At 36.4% G+C, this 23725-nt stretch overlaps 1 protein-coding gene and 1 pseudogene across 3 annotated transcripts; one reads left to right on the top strand and one right to left on the bottom strand.

Moving 5' to 3' along the window:
• The first annotated feature begins 14416 nt into the window (after positions 1-14416).
• Positions 14417-15291, top strand: LOC120165845 (annotated as a pseudogene).
• Positions 15292-15474: 183 nt separating this feature from the next.
• Positions 15475-23656, bottom strand: LOC120165842 (probable lysine-specific demethylase ELF6). Of its 3 annotated transcripts, XM_039175282.1 has the most exons (8): positions 23032-23656; positions 22073-22944; positions 21753-21831; positions 21488-21555; positions 20411-20561; positions 19189-19739; positions 18527-18724; positions 15475-17898 (listed from the first exon to the last, which is right to left on the bottom strand). In XM_039175282.1, exons 1-8 carry the CDS (start codon positions 23202-23204, stop codon positions 15680-15682), a joined length of 4311 nt encoding a protein of 1436 aa, XP_039031213.1. In that variant the 5' UTR covers positions 23205-23656; the 3' UTR covers positions 15475-15679. The 3 variants fall into 3 exon arrangements, with proteins under 3 accessions (XP_039031213.1, XP_039031211.1, XP_039031212.1); XM_039175280.1 differs by having other exon boundaries at positions 22073-23655; XM_039175281.1 differs by having other exon boundaries at positions 15476-17898; positions 18527-18703; positions 22073-23654.
• Between the last annotated feature and the right edge of the window lie 69 nt (positions 23657-23725).

Raw genomic sequence — 23725 nt, 5'->3', positions numbered from 1 at the left:
TTCTCCACAAATTCTAATCACATCTTTAGATCTTTTAACGTCCTTATGGTGACACTTGCTCACCATATTTTATCTTATTCACTTTATAACAAAACTTCTCCATATCACTTTTTCGATTCGAAATAGTGAAAACCTTTTATCACTATTCAAATATGATTTCAATTTTCTGAAATCAACCTTTAATCTTATAAGACACTTTCTAAGGTTTCTACTCTTTATCCTACCTGGCCAAGGCAAGTGAATTGCTATCACCATCAGATTTGTCAGTTATCTATTCACTTCGATAATTTCTATAATCCATTTATACTATATTATACAAATCTTATTCTATTAGCAAGACAACATACTCCTTACACTATCAGATCATAATTTGGCATGTACACATTTTATGACACTTTAGACTTCAGTTTATACCGAGAATCGGCTAAACCGTAGCTCTGATACCATTAAATATAACACCCCCAACCCGTACCCGACCTAAATACGAGTTCGAGGTGTCACATTGACCGTTCGAAACATTTACTTTGACAAAATTCAATGAAATTCAGTTAGACATTTCCACTAAAACCCAAATAATTTCTATTATATAAAATCATAGGATTTTACAAATTGATCAGAGCGGTTCCAGTACAAATCTTTTATCTTACATACCAACTACATTGCATATGACAAAATACATAATTTAAACCTATATCTGATCTGAATTGTGGAAAGGAGAATATGACTTGTTTTGCTGCTCTAAACTTCTCTTCTTGCTTTCCAGAACCTACGTGTGAAACACTCACACGCTAAGTCTATGACTTAGCGAGGCATTAAACACATTAAAATAATTCTAACTACTTAATCATGCATGAACATATCATATTATATCATGCTATCACACAAAATAATATATCATTTAATTTAATCAATTGTACACATCATTCATCATATCAATCATATGATACAATTCATATCACAAAAACATATACTTTACATGTAATATATTTTTACTGTTATCTCTTTGTTAGCCCATGTACATCTGTGAGAACTGTAGATATGTGAGTCTATTGAGGTTGTGCATTATGATATCACCACAGCTCGTATGGGGTCCCACTAGGGGCTATGAATATTTTCCCGAAGGACCTATGTATTGTATTTATCCCAAAGAACCACTCCTTAAGAACCATATACATATTTCAATGGATCACATATGTGTCTCATAAGACCCTGTAAATGTTCCATAGAATACATATATGTCCCGAATGACCACGTAGAACCCTCGACTCTTGGCATGCCAACTATACCTCTAACTCTCTTTACACACAACATGGACATTTTCAATTATATCATTTCACATATACATTTTCATATTACCTGTTCATATAAGCTCATAGCTTCTTTCACATATACATGTAGACATATAGCTTCTTTTCATGTAATTCATATCACTTTTCATATAATTCACATGTTCACTTATAACACCTATGACTATATTCATGCATAAATAATAATCATATCACCCATATTAATATTCATAAAATCATGTAATCGAATGTTGGAAGTAGACTCATCGCGAGTCTTTTCCACACACATCATATACTTAATGCATATGCACTCACCTTGGCCTCACTAAGTTTCAATCCACTTTTAAGCTTTCATCTCTTTCGATTGAATCTTAACTTGATAATCGTTCTGGAACTTGTTCATGCTCGATATCTATATAATCATACATTGATACATATCAGTATTTAATTGATATACTCTAATCTATCATTTTTTATACCAAAAGAAATGTCTATTTCAATTTCCCCTTGAAGTGCATCGATGCATTCTACAGTGTATCGATGCATCCCTTAACATGTGCATCGATGCACTCCTTATACATCGATGCACTTCCTGTGCATCGATACACTCTGAACAATTTCTGGAAATTTACCCTTGATGCATCGGTGCATCGATGTGCATCGATGCACATAGCCCAGAATTCATTTTTAAGCCCGAAAATCTACTCAAATCAACTCAAATGCTCCATTTTTCATCCCCTTTCATGTTTTTAACTCATATACACATTCTTAAACCAATTTATATCCATATAAACCATCTTTAACTTCAAAATTATATTCCTTATATGTAACTCAAGAATTAAACCAACTTTGCAATATGTTTTAATTCCAATTCTATGGCTTTTAACTTCTTAATTAGACCCTTGACAAGTCAAATTTAACTTCCAAGTCTAGTTATGAACTCTAATTCAAGATTTCACCCAAGAACCTCAAATCTTTAATCCTTTCTAACTCCATCATACTTTAATTTTAAGATAACTTAAGCTTTCCTTAAGCTTAGTTATCATCTAATAATCATATACCAACTTTTATTTCAACCAATAATCAACTAACCACAAAACTCACCTTTGCCATGGTGACTCACGGCTGAAGAAGAAGAAGAGAACTCTGGAAGTTTATTTTGCCTTCTTTTCTCTTCCACGTGGTCTTCCTTATCTAATAAAGGAAAATAAAAATCTTTCATGTCAAATGACTATTTTACCCTTTACTTCATTCACTAATTACTAAATAACCTTCATCATATTTCCAATAAATCATTGAACTATTCAATTATCCCACTTTAATCACCAATTCCTAAAATTTTACAATTTGGTCACTAACCCGATATTGAGGATGTTACACTAATTTTTATCTCTTTTTTTTTATTATTTTTATTATTATTATTATTATTATTACAGACCCAATTACATCAAACTTGGAGGCCCAGAACCGTATCAGTCCAGGTCCAGAACCGATCCATACTTGATCCAAGCCCAAACACGAGAAGCCCAAGATCTTAAACCTATTTAGGGTTTATAAACTCTATCTCTGCCGCCACCTCAGATAGATGATGAACAGCCCTCGCCTCTAAAGCCAGGTGTTCCAACCAACCGCTGCCGACGCTCCACTGCCACGCCGACGCCTCGCCAGAAGCCCCAGAAGCACTACGTCACCGCCCGCGACGAAGCTCTAGGGTGAGTCGCCACTATAGTTTTGGTGACTCACCAAAAATTCCCTTATTAACCGGTCCGAGGAAAACACCGGGTGGGCTATAAAAGCCTCGACAATCCTGCAGAGAAAAAGGAAAACCGACAACAAGCAATATACAAAAAAAAATACCAACGATCCCAGACAACTACAAACCGAAAAAAAAGAGAAGAAGTCGAGAGACTTACCACGACCATCATAATCTTCAAACCATCGCCGGAGAAGCTATTCCAACTGAGGTAAAAGCTTAGGTTTTTCTTAGATCTAGAGCGATCTAAGAGCTTTTAGAATGAGTAAAGGTCGGATTCGGCATTAGGGTTGAAAAGGGAAATTTTGGTGTAAATTTTCAAATTTCGGCGACCGTTCAGCGGAAAACGCTGATATACGATAGCAGGCCGGTGGCCGGCTCTCCCTCCGATGATGGAGTTTAGAGAGAATGACGAGCTTCTCTCTCTCTTTAGAGAGAATAGCAAAAAATGAAAATGAGGAAATTGGGCCTAAATGGCAAGTTTTTGAGGGTTTAAATACCCCTCCTCGAACGGTGACATTTTGGGGAGGGGTCCCTGTGTAATTTTCTCATGGGAAAATAACTTCTAGTAGTCCCTATGACTTTGTAAACTTCTATTTTGGCCACTCGAATCAGATTTATGAGCACTTTAGTTTTTTCTTCTAATTTTATTTTATTATATTTTAGTCTCTATTAGTTTATATAATATTTAAGGTAAAATAGATTATTTAGTCCTTTTGATTATAATATTTTATATTTTGCTCCCGAATAATAATTAAGGCAAAATTGCACTATTAGTACATAGCTTTTTAATATTTCGAATTAGGGCCATGAGTTTAGATATTTTATATTTTAATCTTATAATTTTATTTTTTTCTTAATTTTGGTCATTTAATTGCAATTTTATTTTATTTTTACTATTACACTTTATGTTTCAATACTTTAATTATACTCCTTTATTTTATCTTTATTTAATTTTAGTTATATATATATATGTATATATATATATATGTGAAAAATTTATAAGTATTATTTGATTAATTTCTCAAATTGATTAAATAATAATTTTTATTTATTTTTTAATATTAAGAAATGGGTTGTCTTAAAGTAACTAGATGTCATTTTCTGATATTTTTAAATAAATTTAATTTAGTTTTATTTAAATTATTTTTAGGAAAAATTAACATATTCTTACTAATATTTATTTATTTTTTAATATTAAAGAAATGGGTTGTCTTAAAGTAACTAGATGTCCTTTTCTGATATTTTTAAATAAATAAATACCCTATTTATACAACCCTAAAAATATATATATTTTTACTTTAGTTTTATGAAAATTATTTTTAATATATTTTTCCTTAGAATTATCCGATTGAATCTGAAATAACAGGATCGTAAATTAAATTCATATTCGAATTCTTAAATTTCTACTAATAGAGACAATTTATAATCGAATGTACCAATTTTTTGGTGTTGTGGTGGTGTTAATCCTTCCCCAAACGTAACCGACCACGAATCCCTTTTTATTACTAAAAAGAATGAATTTTATGTTAAACGCATACCGATTTATCTTTTAACTGATGTTTTCTTAAAAACTATCTTAGAATGTGATTTTGAGGTATTCGACCTACCTAACCCAAAAAGGTCGATGGCGACTCCAAAACATTTCATTAAAAACCACTTATTTATTCACATGCTTTTCCCGCCAAGAAAAATTCGTGCCCGGTGAAAATCGGTTATGACACATAAGATTTGTTAAAGCGAAAGTTTTAGAGCTCTTTTGACCTCTAATGAACGTTATTTCGATTCCATTAACATAAACTTTCACTAACCTATAGAAGTTTTGATGTGCGGTAGTTAAAAAACGGCTAAAAATGGTGTGACCTGTTAAACAAGTGACCGGTTAAAATTTAGATTGGTTATGTTATAACATTTAACCGGGAATATTATCAAGTACAATAACATATTAGTAGCGCTTATATAATGTAATAGGTAGCGCTTATATAATAAAATAGGTTAATTACTGGAAACATTATCAAGCACAATAACATATTAGGTAGTGCTTATATAATATAATAGGTAGCGTTTATATAATAAAATAGGTACAATAGAACTCGGGCCTTCAGGTCATCCCCCCGTAAGCTCCACTTTTGATTTCCTCTTCAAGTTCAACATATGTCACCTTGCGCTTCAAATCATATTTGGAGGCAAGTGATTTCTAGTTCTTACTCTTAGTGACTTCTACAACACTTTTGCCTTCATTTTCTACCCCCAAGATGGCTGCAGCACATGAGACCCCCAGAGGAAATGAATAATCACCATATTTAGCAATACATTGTTAGACATCAAATTGATCCATCAAGGATCGACACAATTCCCTCCGAATAGGTCGATCCCTTACTCCTATCAACAATCTAAACCCTATTTCTTCCAACACATTCAATTGCTCATTCTCTTTAAGGTGTTCAATTAATGAATTCACTCTTTTTATGCTGCACCTTTTCGACACTTCCTACATTTTTTAACAATATATAATGTTATTGTTTTTATATATCTTGTATCAAAGTATTTACAAGTTTAATGAATACCTTCTTTTCATGTGCATTCCTCCAAGCTTTGTATTCTTCACTATCCATCTTTGACTGTGTGATGTAAGGTTCATTCTCAGCATCACTTATCGACTTCCATTTCTCCAACACATCATTTTTCACCTAATATTAAGCATAAACATTTCTTAATCAATACATTAACGCTAAATAATACTCAATGTCAATTTCATTTTACATATTGAACCGATGTGATTGCCAGCTTCCTTCATCCTTTGGCATTCGGTCATACTATCAACATTTAAATTTGTTATTAATTTAAAGTTCTTAAATACTTTAATTCAATTACCATTTCAACAATAATAAAAAAAAGACATTGATACTTACTAGAAGTACATATATCCACCCTTTGGTTGCTTTCGACCTCGGCCTCAATTTCAAAGTCATCTTTGCCACCAACAATTTCAAGATCCGTTGACTTCATTTTTCCTTCATATATCAGTTTACGCAAATCAAAATCAAATACTGGTTACATACACTTTATTCAATATGCAAATATCGATAACTATTCTTATAGTAAAACAATTACCTTCAATAGAATTTGAATGGCCACTACTATAAGTATCGACACATTTATACAACCAACAATATCATTTTCTATCTATAATATTATATACAGGTATCCATATTTATTTTCTATCTATAATATTATATAATCGGTCCCAAATCCTTCTTGGATTCGATTTGAAATCCCTAAATCAAACCCAAAAACCTTAATCCCTATTTTCTTCAAACGAATGAGAACACTCAATACTCCAAGTATCGGTACATTTATACAACCTATAATATCATTTTCTACCTATAATATTTAATAAACGTATCGATATTTATCATCTACCTAGAATATCACTTTGTACCTGTAATCAGTCACAAATGCTTCTTTACTTCCAAAACCCCAAACAACACATAATACCACTATTTCCGATTATTGTAATAATAAAAAACTAGGGTTTCAACAACGTACTTTTCGATTCAACTGCAGCAACAACCAAATAAACTTCCCTTTAAAAATGTCTTCTAAAATGCAGCAACAATTACGCTTCGATTTCTCAAAAACTCGGTCACGTTCTATCCATTTTCAGAGGAAATTTAGATATTCCCTTTATATTTTAATCGGATATGTTATTTATATTTAATTGATACAACTATCAAAGTGTCGATACTTTTATGTTAGGTGCCGATACTTTCGATAGGATATTTACCTATTTCTTTAAAGAGTATCGATAATATTTTACGCGTACTTATTAAAGTATAGACATTTCAGCATATCCGGTAGCTCTTTACCGGTTTTGTCATTTCGAGACCGGTTTTGTCATATTTTACCTGTTATATTGTTATGGATCGATATATTTTTATAAAGTATCGACACTTTATAGGCGCTATCATTGCTTCTCTTTTAAATTCCAAGAGTGTCGATACTTATAGTAAAGTATTGACACTTTCAACATATCCGATAGCTCTTTACCGGTTTTGTCATTTCGAGACCGGTTTGATCATATTTTTATCTGTTATATAGTTATGGATTGATACAATTTTATAAAGTATCGACACTTTATAGGCGCTATTACTGCTTCTCTTTTAAATTCCAAAAGTGTCGATACTTATTTCAATGGAATCGATACTTTCAACATATTAGGTAGCGCTTTACTGGTTTTGTCAAAATGAAACTGATTTGATCATATTTTACCTGTTATACTTTTATGGATCGATACATTTGTATTTGTATCGATACATACCGACAAGCTAAGTTTGTCGGTTGCCTAATTTTTTAATATTTCTTCATGATTTCCACCTACAACATTATTATTACTCAACATTTCCAGTATCGCTAAATCGAATTTGTTAAATATCTTTTAATGTATCTGGTAATGTCGTATATTAGCGGTATATTATTCTACCTTTCCTGAGACAACCCAACTAACCTGTCCATGGAGTAACCAACATTCGACCTTTTTTTTCCTGGAATTTTTTTGAGATTTAAGAGGGGTTTAGTTGGTTGCCGAGAAAAAATAAAGGAAGAAAAATATGTTAATTACCGGTTGTTTGCTTTAATAGTTATAGAATCACCTTACTGACTTTTATTGTTAAAATTGTGGGTTTAGGTTTGAATGGAGCAGGTGAGGAGAGACTTTGAAGATGAAGGATTGAAAGCAAGAAAGGGTCCCTGTCTTAGCTCCGTAATCCTTTGAACGAGCTTCGTTTTGGACGTGAACGTTTGACCGTACATTATCTTAGGTATTTTGGTTGTCAAAAAACGAATCTTATCCATCAGGACCTTCCGTTTGGTTGCCAATAAAATCATGGAAAAGAATATGCAGATGAAGATGAGGAGGAAGAAGAGGAAATAATGGGAAAATTTGAGTTTAGTCATTAGAAAAATTATGATTCAAACAAAACGACGTCATTTTGGGTTTTTTAAGCACTAAAACAGAAACGTCAAAATGACATCGTTTAAATGTGGTATCCACGCTAGCGACGTAACGACATGTCATTTCCATGTCATTGTCCCGTTAAATCATTAATGATGAAGTGACATAATTACACTTAAAAATAAACGTTACGTTAGTGATAAAATTGACAAAATTAAAATGTTAGTGTATAAACGAGTCAACACTTAAAGATTTGTAGTATTTCAAGTAGTTAAACCTAATTTTAATATAAAAATTTAATTAGATATAAAAAAGAATTTGGATACTTTTTTTTTAATTTAGGGACTTTTTACACTTATGAAAAGCGTATTTTCAATAAAAGCCTCATTCCAAATTCAGATTCGTCGGGTTCAAATCAGTGTTTTGAAAATCAGATCGGACCAGCCGGTTCAACCGGGAACCGTTGTCTGGTTCGGTCCATTCTATTCCGGTTGAACCGATTCTAGTGAACCGCAAGGAACTGTTCGAACCGGCTTTGAATCGCTCGAACCGGACCGGACCGTGAACCGGTTCAACCTAAATTTTTTTTTAATTTTTTATTAAATGTTTTTGGTATTTTTATTTAATTTTTTAAATAATTATGACGTCCGGTTCTTACGACCGGTCTGACCAGTTCTACCGGTTGAACCAGTGAACCGGTAGCACGATCGGTTCGTTGATCGGTCCGGTTCTGAAAACTATGGTTCAAACCTCTCTCGCATCTTTCGGCTAATGATGTCTCAGTTTCAGCGGGTTCTTCATCTTCTTGCTCGAAATCAGCCTCAAACCTCTCTTTTCAAAGGTGGGTTCTTATTTATTCTTATTTGTTTACATTAGTTTTAATCTTTCTCTGTTTCTATTACTAGGGTTTTATATATGTGAGCTGAAACTGTGGTGTGGTCCTGTGGAACTTTACAAATTGGGGTTTCTTTGGCTTTGTTTCAGCTCTTTCAATCAATAGAAAGTTTGGGTTTTTTATTTTTTCTAAAGATAATCTTTTTGTTTTCCTCGGCTTGCATTTTTTTTTTGAAATGAAAGGCAATGAGATGTATTGAAAATCTTGATATTTTCTTGTGCTGTGGAATGTTTTTCCTGATACAATGTTTTCAAAACAGTATGATAAGATAGAACAAATCATGGCTATGTTATTCGAATTCGGTGTGAGTTTCGGATATAAGTACTACTCCAGTATATTTATGCTCAGATTTTACAAGTTTTTTCATGTATTTAGAGAAGTTCCATAGAGGGTCATATATGCATCAAGTACATGGATGACAGACGGGTATTTCATGAAAGAAGGAGAGTTGGAGCAACTTAGGCTTGTAGTATTACTAACTGATATTTTTGACCGAAAGTGTATTAGCATGCATTATTGCCATGCATGTGAAAAATTGTTGTATTCTTAGGGGAATGATATATGTTTTTTTGGTAGTATTATCGGTGGGAATCATGTCTTGTTTTATGATAGCATAGCATGATAGAAGATAGAAAACCAAAGCTTTGAGTAGTTTAATACATTTTTTGACTTCTAGTGAGAGAAGCTCCCGCTTCTCTCTTGATTCCAGGCGTTTTTCAAAATTTTTCTTTCGTTGAAAATCTCATCCATGTTGGTGAGAGTTAAAATTCAAAAGTTTGTCTGATCACCGTCCGCTGCAACAATCCGACCCCCATATGTCGTCATTTTTCTTAGTCGAGATCGTCTGCTCTCGGGGTTTCCGAATCTGGCCTTAGATTTGCGATACGATCATTCAATCTGCTTAAATCTAAACATTGTTCACCATCGTCGCCGTCGCCTACGGTCGTCCATTTTCGAAACCGCCTTATCACCGACCTCAGAGTAGAACCGTGACCAAAATCCCCCTATTCTAGTGTCAAGATTCCTTGTTGTTTTCCGTGAATCTGCCTTGAACAGCTTCGACGAGGTCGGATCCCGTCATTGTTACACAGTGGTTTTGCGCCGACTAGAAAGATCGGTGGCATCATCGTACCAACTGGTTCATAGCGTCTAAAACCCAGCTGTTGGGTGGTTCCAACGTGTTTGTTTTCTTGGACGCTGCTATTGGTGAAATTCTCTTGGACGCTGCTTTTGGTGTTCGATTTGATTTCTAGGTCTTTCCTAAATCGCAGCAGCTTGGAATGTTACGATCTCCTCCTGTACCCGTTGGATCGTCCCGATTCCGACGTAGGTTGCACCCGGGGATATTCTATGCCTTCTCACCTTTGGGATTAACCAATGGAGAGCCCATATTACGATTAATGGCTATGTTCGTGTTTTCTGGTTCAAAGAGGATAGCTACGAGGCGACTAAGGGTTCTACAAAAAAAGTCGGGAAATAAAACTTGCGATGATTGTATCCAAAAGAATACTCAGGATGCGTCGGTTTCCTATGGTGAATGTAAGGATCTACATGTTGCGAAGAAAAGGGTCAATGGTGGTTCTGGTATTAATCGGCAACAGCCATTGAATGGATCTTTGAGCGACAATAGGAGGAACCAAGCAGCAATTGATTGTAGAGCAGGGAATTATCACGATGGTGAATTAGGAGGTGTTCGGGTGAAGTCGAGGTCGATTAAGGATAAGTTAATGAGATTCCATTTGAAGGCATCATCAACGAATAGGATACATCATCATCTCATAATGCGGCAGTGGTTGTCCATGATGGAATCAATGAGCTACCCAAAAAGGGGTGTTGTGATGAAAAGCCCGGTGAAGTTGCAAGAAGTGGGAAAATTGGGCTTAATAATTGGTGGAAGGAAGGCCATCCAAAAATAAGTAATGGGTATAGAAGCGGTTTCTTCACGTTATTTATTGAAAATCTACCATAGAAGATCCATTGGAAGAGGTTTGGATCATTATTTTGCACCCACGGTCGGGTTATTGACGCTTTCATTCCAAATAAAAGAAATTTGAAAGGGCTTCACTTTGGTTTCATCCGTTTTGCAACAATCGAAGAAGCAAGAAAACATCTCAGAAATGGATGGATCTCATATTGACATGTGCAAAGTTAGTGCATCTTTGGCTAAATTCAAACCTCGTCAGTCTTTTTTGGAGAAAGACCACTACAACTGTTCACCGTAATTCTAGGATGGAAGGTGATTCGAGGAAGAATTATTGTGAAGTTGAAGGTGTTATAGACGAAGAAAAACTTCAAGTGTTGAGTAAATGCCTAGTGGGGTGGTTCAAGGACTTTATCAAAATAGGTCATCTCGCTAGACAAATGCAAACGAAGGGCCTCACTGGTTTCTCCTTAATGAGAGTTGCTGGAAATGCGGTATTAATGATTTTTGAAGACTCCACTTCATTGAGAAGTGTCAAGAACGATAAATCAGAGACTCTCGCAAAGTGGTTCTCCAGAGTCGAAGCTTGGTCAGAGAGTTTGGTAGTGGGGTTTCGTCGAGGCGAAGCACTTTCAAAAACATTGCAGATAAGTGGGGTTATTTATTAGCAATCGACGAAAGCTGTCAGTTACCATCATCTTTTGATCGGGCAAAAATTCAGGTCCTCACAAAGGTTGATGTAATAATTGATGCGACGTTGGAATTGAAGGTCGGTGTAACTCCTTCAAAATCATAGTGCATGAGATTGAGCCTTCATTCAAACCAAACTCTTGGGCCCCTGACGAAGACGAATCTTATTAGATCTCTTATCTTCAATTGTTGTTTTGATTTAGTTTAAATGGTTGCAGGTGTTGCTTTTCTTTTGCATTATGTTCTTTTACGTTGTTTTTTTTCCTATTGCTGGAGGTGTAACTTAGAAATAAGGTGATAGTCGACTGTGGCTTTTGGATGACGATGTGTGAGTTTAAGGTGTTTGTTGTAATGGTGTATATCACCATAGGAGGATATTCCGTGGTGTCTTATGTATTGGGTATTATTATTAATAAACTATGAGGTACTCTTTTCTTCTTTCCAATGTTCGCTAACATACTTCTTAGTATGTGAATGAATACGAAGGGAGTTTTTAATGAGACCTCCAACTTCTATAAAAAAAAAGTAGTTTAATGCCGGGGAATTGTGCATACAGGTGTGATTGTGATGAATCTAAGTTTGATTTATGAGAAATAGAAATTTATGCAAATGTTAGTGTATTCTTTGTGAAGGAAATAATTCAAACAAAATTGCTAGTTCTGAATTGTATAGATGCAGATGTGGTACATAGGCACTTCTTTACAGCTAGGGGCCTAATGGTTTCACATTTTTAGTTGGTTCATTGTGTTTAGCTCATTGGCTGGTTTCATCAATCAAATCTTTGCTTATGCAAAAAAAGTAGGAATCTGTTATTTAGAAAATTTTACCGGGACTTTCATTCAAAGATCTAGTAACAATTTTGGTGAGAACCTCCGACTGGAATGGGATCTTGTTCAGTTCACGGCGGATTCAAGATCCTCAAATGTGGCTTTGGCTTCAGTTATCTCATTCGTTCTTTTTTACTTTTGATTGGTAAGATTTAGTTCTTGTGCATTAGAAATTTTTTTGGTCGTTGAGATGGTAATAGTCATTTTAGTGTAACAGACTCATGTTTTCTAGCTGTGAATTAAAGGGGTTAGCTTTCCATCATTTCTCAATCCTACGCATTTAGCAGATTCCCTTGAGGAATGGCAACTGAAAATCAAAACAAGTTTATGATTTAGTACTGGATAATGAAGCTTATGTATGTTCATTGTCATGTTTAAATTTTAAAGTCTACTGATTGATGGACTTTAGGCCTTCTTTTCTTTTTTCATTAGATATGCCAAGAAAGTTACACTCATTGGCTATAGCCTATAACCTATGTTACTCTTCCTTTTTCTTGATGTACCAATGTTTGACACTCATATTTGATGCACGGAGTCTCCAAATATATAAATCTTCAGAAAAAATGAATGTAACCATTTCGGACAAAAGTGTTTGCCACTCAAACTCAAGTCTGAGTAACATAAGTTTATAATCCCCTCCCTTCCCATTTTTTCCCACAATGTATGAAAAAAATATTGGGATAGAAATTTGAGTTCATACGTGTGCATATTCTTATATGTGTGTATATATATTACTTTGATACTTGTGCAAAGATTGAAAGTCTGTAAAATTTCAGAGATGGTGAAATTTAACTTGATCTATGTTACTCAAACATGGGGGTGAGTGCCGGATACGGATATGTCTGACACGGATGTGTTCAGTTTCTAAGCATTTCCGTATAAAAGAGTCTCTTTAGGGGGTCACATCCCAGTACTCTTGTCCTAAAATGTATCGGACATGGGTACTTCAAAGAAAAATGAAGATTCGGAGAAGCATAGATTGCAATTCTTTTTGCCTTTATAGTTCTGAATGTTAACTCTTTGCTGACAAGACCTTCGACTGCCATATCTTCTGCAAGTGTATCCTTGGGCATTAGGTATGACTTTTTTAGAAGATGGCTCCAGAATCAACCCGATCCTTCCGGCCAGGCTAATGATAACACGAGATCCACGAAGCTGACAGTTTAAATCCTGCTTCTTGCTTGGCTAATGTACTTTCTGAGACGAACGGTTCTGCCGTGAAGCATACTGCTATGTCTAACTTGAAAATGTCGGCAAGAATGATCTTGCAATGATATTTACGTGCAAAGTCTGTGAAGACAGTATGCCGTGAATCGTATGAGAAAGGCGTGGTGGTGGCAAGATGTGGAGGGTGTAATAATTTACATCTGATCGCCGATCGGCTCGGGTGGTTTGGGGAACCCGGAAGCATAGAAGATTATCTAGCTGCTCGTGGGGAAGAAGTGAAGAAAGGCTCTGTTGATACCCTCAATCTAACTCTTGAAGATTTAGCTGGAAAGGGAGCCATTTAAAAACGCAAAATAGAAGTGATGGGCTTTCTTCGACATTTTTCAGTCTTGTTTATTAAATGAACCCCAAACCCGAACAGTGTAGTCTCCATTTGCGAATATGTTTGTTTGATGTTACAGAAATGAGAATGAATTTTAAATTAATAAACTTAAATGTTATTTAGAAGTTTTCAATGCACTGAGGCGAATAATTTAAAAATAGATAACAGTTCAAAAATTGAAGAGTAAATAACGAACACAATTAGGGGTTGTCTTCAACAATGAACAGCTAGTTTAAATGAGATCAGGTTGAGGATGAGTGTTGGGTGCGTTTACGCACTGAAACATATATCCCCTGACAGGTGACAAGGAAGAGCTGAAACTATTGAATTTTCATAGCTAAACGTTTTTCTGATATTTTTGCACAGCCGAGGTTTATTATAATTTGATTTTTTTTTAAAATTAGATTTCTTTAATTTTTATTAAAAATATTTTGAGACAAATACCCTCCCTTTTCCACTGAAATTACATGTTTACCACAAAATCCACCGCATAAAATTCCTTAAATTCCCCACTCCACCCTCCATTCTCTACATTGCACTCCCTAGAGACCTCTCAAAATTTTCACTTGTCTTCTCACTCACAAACACCTCCTAATCCAATGGCCGCCGCAGCTCCACCGCCGCCACCATCCGATGTCCGGACCCATCCATGGCGGAAACAACCCCGACAGGCTACCCTGTGTTCGCCAGGATCCGCCTAGCCACCCCTTTAGACGTCCCTTTCATCCACAAACTAATCCACCAAATGGCCGTCTTTGAAAGGCTGACCCACCTCTTCACCGCCACAAAATCCTCCCTCTATTCCACCCTTTTCATCTCCCCTCCTTTCCAGTCCTTCACAGTTTTCCTCCTCGAACTTTCCTCTTCTCCTATTCCTCCACTCCCTTCCCCCTCTTTCACCCCCATAGAGAAAACTTTCTATTTCGACCTCCCCTTAGACGACCCTGAAAAAGATGCCTTTTCGGTTCGCTATGGAAATGATCAAGTTGCGATCGCCGGGTTCGTTTTGTTTTTCCCGAACTACTCGACATTTCTGGGGAAACCAGGGTTTTATATAGAGGATTTGTTCGTCAGGGAATGCTACCGGAGGAAAGGGTTTGGGAAAATATTGCTGTCGGCGGTGGCGAAGCAAGCGGTGAAAATGGAGTACGGTAGAGTCGAATGGGTGGTTTTGGATTGGAATGTAAATGCCATTATGTTTTATGAACAAATGGGTGCTCAAGTGTTGCCTGAATGGAGGATTTGCAGGCTTGCCGGCGATCATCTTCAAGCTTATCAGAATGCCGATCTTTAGCTGTTTTATTTGAGCTTCGTGATACCGAAATAAATGAGGTTGAAACTTTATCTTGAGAAATTCCGGGGTTTTTTTAAATGTTTCAGCTTATATTTGTGTTTGCTTGTTTCAGAAGTTATTGTGGTGTAGATTTACTATGATCTTTTAAATGAAAAATTGATTTAACTCAGAATTTTATTTTTTAATCGGATTGATCTCATGAAATTTTCATTATTAATAAATTAAATTACTTGTAAAACTAACTCAAAACTAATTAATGAACAACCATTTGGAGGATCATAATCTTACATCTGAATTATGTGTTCAAAAAAATGAAAAATGGGGGAGTAAAAGGATTGTCATAATACAAGTGACAGGAAGGATCTTCCACTCTTAATAGCATTCAAATGAGTGGAGAATGCCAATCTACAAAAGGATCAGTTCAGTCTTAACCTATGCCTAATCAGAATCTTCAAGTTCGGTTCATGCCCTGGTGCATTACAGATGAAGCCTGCCTATAGTGACAAACTTTCAGGGTGAAGAGTCCACATAATGCCCGGTTTTTCGTCTATGCCGGCTAAAATCAGACACAAATCTGAAAGAGAGGCCACATCCCTCAACCTTGCACCTATAAGGGCGTTCTCCGGTGTGCACCCGTATATGCTCAGTCCTAGCCCATGCCCACTTGAATGACATGGAACAACCTTTCCATGGGCACTTGAGGGGCCTATCATCTTCATGGACTCGTTGATGAAGGATTGCATATTTGTGGGAACGGAATTTCTTTCCACATCCATCGTACGCACACCGATTCCGTTTGTGCAACCTCAATTCTTCCTTCGTCTCAAAACTCATATGGCAGCCTTCCAGGTCACATCCATGAGACCCTTTTTTTATTGTTTTCTTACTCTGGGTATGAACAGAAGGTTTCCTCATCTCTTTGGTTGGCAGCCCCTCAGAAGATGCTTTACACGCATTAAGACTGCTGGTTGCATCTTTCCGAGCCCTCGGCCTCAACCCTTCACATGGACTTCTAATAAAGCCATTACCACCACCCGTCTCAAGTGTTTCCTCCAGTTCTCTCTTCTTCTTTCTTACATAGATGGCACTTGGCTTACAACCTGTCATAACAGACCCGTGAGCTTCATTCTCTGCAAAAGAACAAACTTCCCCGCCATCATTTGCATTCACGGTTGTATGAGTCTCTCTATTTGTTCTTGAGTAGCTTTGGGTTGCTATAGTTGTCAGATTTACAGGACTATGACAGCAAGAAACAGTTTCTTCATCTGCAATTGCAGCATCATTCAGCTTCTCCCGAGAACCACTATCTCGGTGGACCTCAGAGCAAGCTTCTATCACCAAGTGAGTAGGGTGCTTTTCTTGGATTGGCAAATTGGAACCGGTTGTAACTTCATCCTCAGCGGTTCTTTTTGTAGCTCGAGTTTCTTGCAATACTTCAACATCTAAGGTCACATCAGTATGATTGATACAGGGATTCTTGGAAGTTGTGGAATATTCTTCAACAGAGAAGTTAGCAGACCGATCAATTCGCCCTGGCATGACAGAACCAGATAGAAGCCCTTCCTTGCTTGCATTAATCTGGATTTCCTGCTGCTGTTCTTTATTCTTGGAATTTGTACCATCACGATCCTCAGATCTTAACATCGCCTTGCAGTTATTTCTGTTGGTAGCTTCAGTTTTTTGCAGCACTTCGTTCTCAGACGTCATACATGAGTTTATGGAAATTTTTGGAACAGTCATGCCCCCCAATCCTTGATAAAATCTTCCAGCACATCGCTGAGCAGAATGATAACTTGTTGAGTTACCAAGATCTGTCGAACCATAGCCAGAAGCCAGTGCCTCACTCTGTCCTTCAGAAAATGGATTGCAAACCTCAGTAGCAATGGTAGAGTTCTCCACATACCTTTCATCATCCGCAAAAATGCAGCATTTAGAACCCTCATCGGCAGGAGAAATCTCATCACTCTTACTGTTACTCTCCATAAGCTTGATCGCGCTTTTCTTTTGAGAACTAGCACAGGCTGTCAAACTCCGAGTTTCATCGTCCGGATCCAATTCCTCCAAAATTTTGTTCTGGTCCTTTTCTACCACCGAGGAAGGCAGGATTTCAAGTTGTATCCGAATTGACTCACTTCTGGTATTTATCTTGGATTTATTTCCACCATGTTCATCAATGAGTTGACTGGACGCATCCAAATCTTCTCTTGGCAAGTCATTCTTTAACATTTCACTGTCCCAACCAGCTCCAGTAGAATAATCCTGTTTTCTTTTTTTCCTTCTTGAATAGTGAATTAATTTAAGTCCATAATTAGAAATGTTGCTATCGAGATTTTCCACCAATATTTTATTTACTTCCGTTTTGAGGCTTTGATGTGGTTTGGATGGTGATGGGTGGTTCAACTTGCCTTTTGAACGGGATTTCCGCAACTGCCATTTTATGTTTAATAACTCCGAACTGCTGTATTTATCAGCAAAAAGACCGCTCAATGGTAGTGCATGCTGAACCTGCTTAAATGGGGAGTTTTTCCGGACTTTGACACAGTACCTCAAGTTAACACCAAGATCGGAGGTCCAGTCTTCCCGAATTTCATCATGTTCATCATCAATTGCAAAATTGATCAAATTCAGATCCTCCTCGGATGCAGCATCTAGTAGAACATCATTGTAATTAAAAGGGATGCCAATAGCGTCCGCAACTGGTATTGCATGTGCCTTTATTTTCTGATAATCTGACAGATCAGAGAAAAGATCTAAAGAACTATTTCAAAACTACAACAAAGAAGCAAATATATAAAATGGTTGAAAGGCAGATAGCAGCAAATATTACAATTACAGACCTATGTTATGTCAACAAAATCTGACATTTTTTATCCGGATTTTTAAGAAGATATACCCCTAAAAATCTGGCAATGATTAAGGAATAATTTCCAAAAATTACCAATGCAAGATGTAAATACTGAAATCAATACTGATTTCTTTATGATTTAGACTTGCCTAGTTTATGTTAACATTCCAAAATAGTTGAACACTCTTGTAGGCTATAAAAGGCTGTATTTGATTGTCAATGAAACACTCAGATTTGGGTGTTTCAGATTCGGGTATGAATCCAACAGGGATGGGTTCAAGTTTTTTTTTAAACAAATTTTCATGTATTTGGAGGATCATTAGATCATATCTCCATACCCTGTCAAGTATGATGCAGAAACGGATGTCAGGAATGGGTAGTCACGTCATGGGTTTGCTTTTCTTTTCTACTTTTTGATCAGTCATCGATAAAAACAGGAATGCATCCTAAATGTAGATAAACTGATTTGATGAATAGAATAATGGGGCAGGCAGATCTAAAGTCAATCTTACCTGAATGGCAAATTACCAGCATTTTTGCTCCACCTTTGGACTGCAAAAGCTCATCAACTTGAACAGCATGCTCCAGGCAGAAAATCCGAGGTCTCAAATATTTATTACAGGTGTTCCATCCTTTGGAAAACTTGGTTATTGATTGTAATGGTGACTCCTTGGAAGGAAGTGATAGATCTGCAACATGATTGAGATTGTCTGCAGAATAAAGGAATAGGTTTACTTTAATTATCATTTGAGAAGCCTGAAAAGATGGTAAAGCAAACTCCGGTTCAATGATATGCCTTCAATTTCTACCGTGAAAACAATTATAGCCTCAATGGAAAACATTCAACCCTCTTCATAAACCTCAATATTGAGAAAATCATAGCACATCCAACCTATGTTACTACTGGACTTGGGTGTGAGTGTAGGATATAAGTATGTATCCAGCATATCATATCCAAGTCCATATATAAGTCAAACAAAGCTGTTGGACACAAGTACTTCAAGAAAAATTAATACATAAGTTCTAGCCTCCAAGTTTAGGGCAACAGATATTTAACTCACACGAAAATAATCAGAACATGTATGTGACAATTTGAGTGATGGACACCATTATGTCAGAAATGAACTGATGATAAACTTGAGAAACAAAAATTTACGAGGAAGGGGTCCCATACCCAAAACTGAGCCCTTGACAAGGCAAGAACTCTTAGTTTCCAAGACTGCTGGACCTTGACTTGAAACATGATTCGCAGGTAGTTCCATCATTGCTCCCTCAGATGGCTGTACCACAGACATAAACGGATAACCTAGAATTCCGCAAGCCACACAGACCAATGTCCCCGAATCAACTTGTAAATCACATGTCAAATCGTCATCATTAGAATATAAATAGTTCAGATTTTCCATGTAGAAGCTCATCTCATCTAAGAGATTCTTTTGATCAGATTTGTCTTCAATGTGAATGTCAGAAATATTTTCTTGCAGCATCATAGAATCTGTAGCAGTTCTGCTGGGTAATTCGGAATCTTTGCTCGTATAAGGAAGTAACAAAGGGTCCCACATTATTGGACTATAAGTCGATTCTCTTTTTAGAAGAAGAGATAACAATTTATTTTCGGTTAACAAATCTTCTATAAATGCCTTCTTTACTAGCACCTCTCGTTCTTCCTTCAAGCGATCTCTCAGACGAGAACTGCGAGCACCAGGAAGCAAGGATCTAGGTATCCTGTAATGGAAACAAATTAAGTGAAACAGACTTGAGACACGAGACAGCTCAATAGATATTATTACAACCAAATTTTAGAAAAATAATGCAAGGAAATACAAAGATTTATGCAGAACCCTATGTTCATTAAGCTTGATATTAAAAAAATGGCATAATTAGCGAGTTAAGGATTAACTGCAGTTGATTAAAGGACAAAAATAATGCCATAATTTTGGTTACAGATTGTTCTAAATACACAGTTCATTGTGTCTAAAATTGTTATAAATAAATAAAACAATTAAAAAAGAAGGAGGCATAATTGGTGAATTATCAAGGATTAACTGCGGTTGATTAAACCTTATAAACAAAAAGAATGCCACAATTTTTGTTACATATTGTCCTAACAACTAAAAACATAGGTTTCAAACATAAGTACTCAACAAATATAAACAGTCGGAGCAACATAGCATACTACTATACCGAGCCTTAAATTTATTAACTTTAAATTAGAAATAGAAACAGCTGCCTGTAGGCCCACTGTTTCAATTCTTGACATGCTATCTGCATTGGGCAACCCTCATCCATTGAGCAAAGAAATATCAATAATATAAATCTTCATATTGCCAGATTTCTGAACTAACAGATATTGCATAACATATGTCCATGTTTTGCTTAGATAAATACAAACTGACCTTGACACAAAAGACATGGTCAAAAGGTATAACAGCTGCTGATGAGAAAGCATTGGAAGATAGTTCATAGCCGCTCTACGCACAGCAGCTTCTTTAGCGACTTGAAGCCACTGTTGAGTTCCAAAGTTTGCAGCTTCCCCGCAATTAAAACCTGTTTAGTAAAACAATTGACCATGGCAAACGATGAAAATTGGAAAGAGATAACAAAGTCCATGGTAAATGTATGCTCAATTTTTTTCACAGATTTCAATGTATTTGGATGGTCCAGGGAGGATCATATCTCCATAAATATGTGTGGATATGCATTGGACATTGGGACTTCAAAAGCAATGAAAAAGCAAAGCAACATAATTTCAGACAATATTCAGATATAGGTTCACGATGACCACACCAAAAGGCCCTTCTGCATTATGGTGGTTTATGAAACATTGGTACACACCGATAATTTCTCGTTGATCCTAATTCTAGTTCCATGGTAAAATCACATACATCATAAGGGTCTTTTCACATAAGACGCCCACATTCAGAACTCATTTTAAATACCTTTAAGCATGATCATGAATGAGATCACCATCAGCAAGACCTTGCTCACTGATGATATAGATAGCCTCATCCCCCACCCAACCAGCCTAGACCAAAATGCTTTGACAATGAAATTCTTCTCTGTCCCCTCCCTTTTAGTTCTTTTCCAGAAGGAAGAAAATTTAAAAGGGAAAAAGAGAACTATTTCTCTCATAATTACGAGTCGTTAATTTCCAAAATTGACAGAGTAAGAGAAACATATCAATTCCATTTGGAGCCTCAAAATTTTCCGAAGATAAGCACATTTGTTATGCCATGCCGATAATTTAATATTTGCAGGTATCCATTCTTACCAAATCATGTCAAGCTAAAATGTGTGCCTATTAAAAAAATTGATTTCTTGAATAAGACATGTTCATTTAATATTTGCACAGTTTCTATTCTGTGCTTCTAATAGTCGATAGAACATAAATGTGCAGGTATTAGATCCCCAGTCGGGAGCAACACAATTGATGAAATTCTCATAAAGGTGAAAATCAACTATAAGGAAATTACCATGGCTGAATCCTACGTGGTAGGCTCTCGGAAAAGTCACAACAAATTCACCAGGATTCTGTACTAACCTGAAGAAACAACAGAATAAAGTAGAACTTCAAAATTTCAGAAGAAAATACCAAATCGCAGACTCTGCAGTACAAAGCAAGCCTCAAAAGTTTTCCAAGAATGGGATGTTAACATCCTCACATCTGCAAGTTCAATATCATTAGGGGATCAAGGGAGACTAAGGATACAATTATTCAAAAGAATATAATCAACTCACCTACAACAAGGAATGCCAGATGTGACAATCAATTCAGGTGATAGAAGAGTTGTCTTCTCACCCAGTAATGACAGAGCAGCTGGCAATAAAGGATACTGAAACTGAGTTACAACTTACAAGAAAGATATAAAAGTTGCAATAATCAATTACGACCGATAGGATATCAAATGTTCCTAATATATGATGAAATGAAATCATGCCAACAAAAATATATACTATGATCCATAAACCATGAAATAAAATCATGCAATACATTCTTGAATCCAACCCCGATGTAATTCTCAACAACCTAATATAAGACGACAAAAAAAGTGACATACCTAAGCGGTCAATGTTACCACCATAACCCTCGGTGAGGATAACTTCCTCAAAAGAAAATGCATGATCTCCAGGAACAGCATACCAAGTCTTTGAAGAGCCAGTATGAAGAAAATTCATGCTATGAAGCTCATGATCTTCAACATGCCATGCAAACCAGCTAAACAACATGCCAATATAAACCATGGGAGAAGTAACACCAGGAATATCATCAGGCATAAAACGTGTAATTGAGCCAGCCGAGCGAGCAATCACTTGAAGATTCCAAGGACTATTTGATAGCTTCCAACCAGCGGTACCTTCCATATCACTGTCAGCATTTCCATTCTTTCTTTTAGAATGAGAACTTCCATCTGATGCCATGGTTGACAATGTAGTTGATGACTTGGGTGTTTCTACACGTTTATCTAGGTCACTTTTAACGGATGTATTTTTAATCTCATCCCTGTGTGAATTATTTACAGTATCGATCTCATCTTTCTTGAATTCAGAGTTTTTCCTCCTGTATGACATCCTCTTCCTCCTCCTCCTCTGGAAATACTGAAATTGATTGTCTGGTTCCCCAAAACCTGATCCAGGGACATCATTAGCATATTCCACATATAAAGACTTCTCTGAAGCCAACTTCCAAAATAATGCCTCGATATGCAACGGTGATACCTCCTTAAGCAAGCCCAATAAACTCTTTGCCAATGTCTTAGACTTGGATTCAAACTGCTCTAATGTATAAATTGCCCCACTTTGCCACACTTGCTTCTGAGCACCACATAGTGGACTATTAGCCACCCCTTTCATTCTCTTCCCACTCTGTCCCAGCTCCTGATGTCGAGTCGTAAACACCGCCCTTCTTTCACCTTCATCACCACCACTATCCCCAAAACTCGAAACAGAGTCTACATTCACATCACTTCCTAATTCCGGACACTTGGAGAGCGACCTATTCAAATTGTTAAAAACATACTTTTTCGATGGTTTTGGCAATGGTGGAATAATCTTACATATACCATAAGAACTAGCTTCTTTCTCAATCTTTGATATATATGCAATGGGGTCAGCAAACTCCGTGTCAGTCGGCCGAAATTCAGGTGCCAATGGCAACCGTTTAAGCCACTTTGGTACTTCAACATTTCCCATTTACAACAAAGATTCTAAACAACGAAGAACAACATAAACCAATCAAATCATGAACCCTTAACAAACATTGCTCATGGGTGTTTCAAAGTGAGGCATGACAATTAACAAAAATCCAATTCTCTATATCACTAGATTCCATTGTTATAACACGTTTCCAAAAATGGGTTTCTCTTGTTTCTTGGTTTTCTTCAATCGAAACTCCATAAAACCCCAAAGTTCTAGGGTAAAAGTTCCAAATCCATTGCTTTAAAAATCTATCAAATAAATTGGGGAAAGAAAAAAAAAGAATTAAAACCTGGAGAACCACCTGAAGCCGCTTGAAAATCTTAACAATAGTCTTCACAAAGCGGGAAACAACAGGAGGAGGAAGCTAGGTTTTGATCAAGCCAGACAGTGCAAGTTAGCAGGGGACGGTGGAAAAGGGCTATCGTGCAAGGGAATGATGATGCAGTCGTGTGGACCGTACGACATTGGGTGAGATGCTGAGCAAAGATTGGATGTATTTTTTTTTTGGATAATTA

This window comes from Hibiscus syriacus, unplaced genomic scaffold (assembly GCF_006381635.1).
Source record: "Hibiscus syriacus cultivar Baekdansim isolate YM2019G1 unplaced genomic scaffold, ASM638163v2 tig00111616_pilon, whole genome shotgun sequence".
NCBI lineage: Eukaryota > Viridiplantae > Streptophyta > Magnoliopsida > Malvales > Malvaceae > Hibiscus > Hibiscus syriacus.
The sequence above is the reverse complement of the archived record's forward strand: the minus strand, read 5'-3'. Positions and strand labels throughout refer to the sequence as shown.

Bases quoted from the DNA above. Each gene is read 5' to 3' on its own strand.
- LOC120165842 (XM_039175280.1), bottom strand. From the start codon at position 23,204: ATGGGAAATGTTGAAGTACCAAAGTGGCTTAAACGGTTGCCATTGGCA. The intron at 21,832-22,072 runs GTATGTCACTTT...CTTTATTGCCAG, and splicing joins TGGTAACATTGACCGCTTAG to CTGCTCTGTCATTACTGGGT. The intron at 20,562-21,487 runs GTAATTTCCTTA...TTTACTAAACAG, and splicing joins CCACGTAGGATTCAGCCATG to GTTTTAATTGCGGGGAAGCT.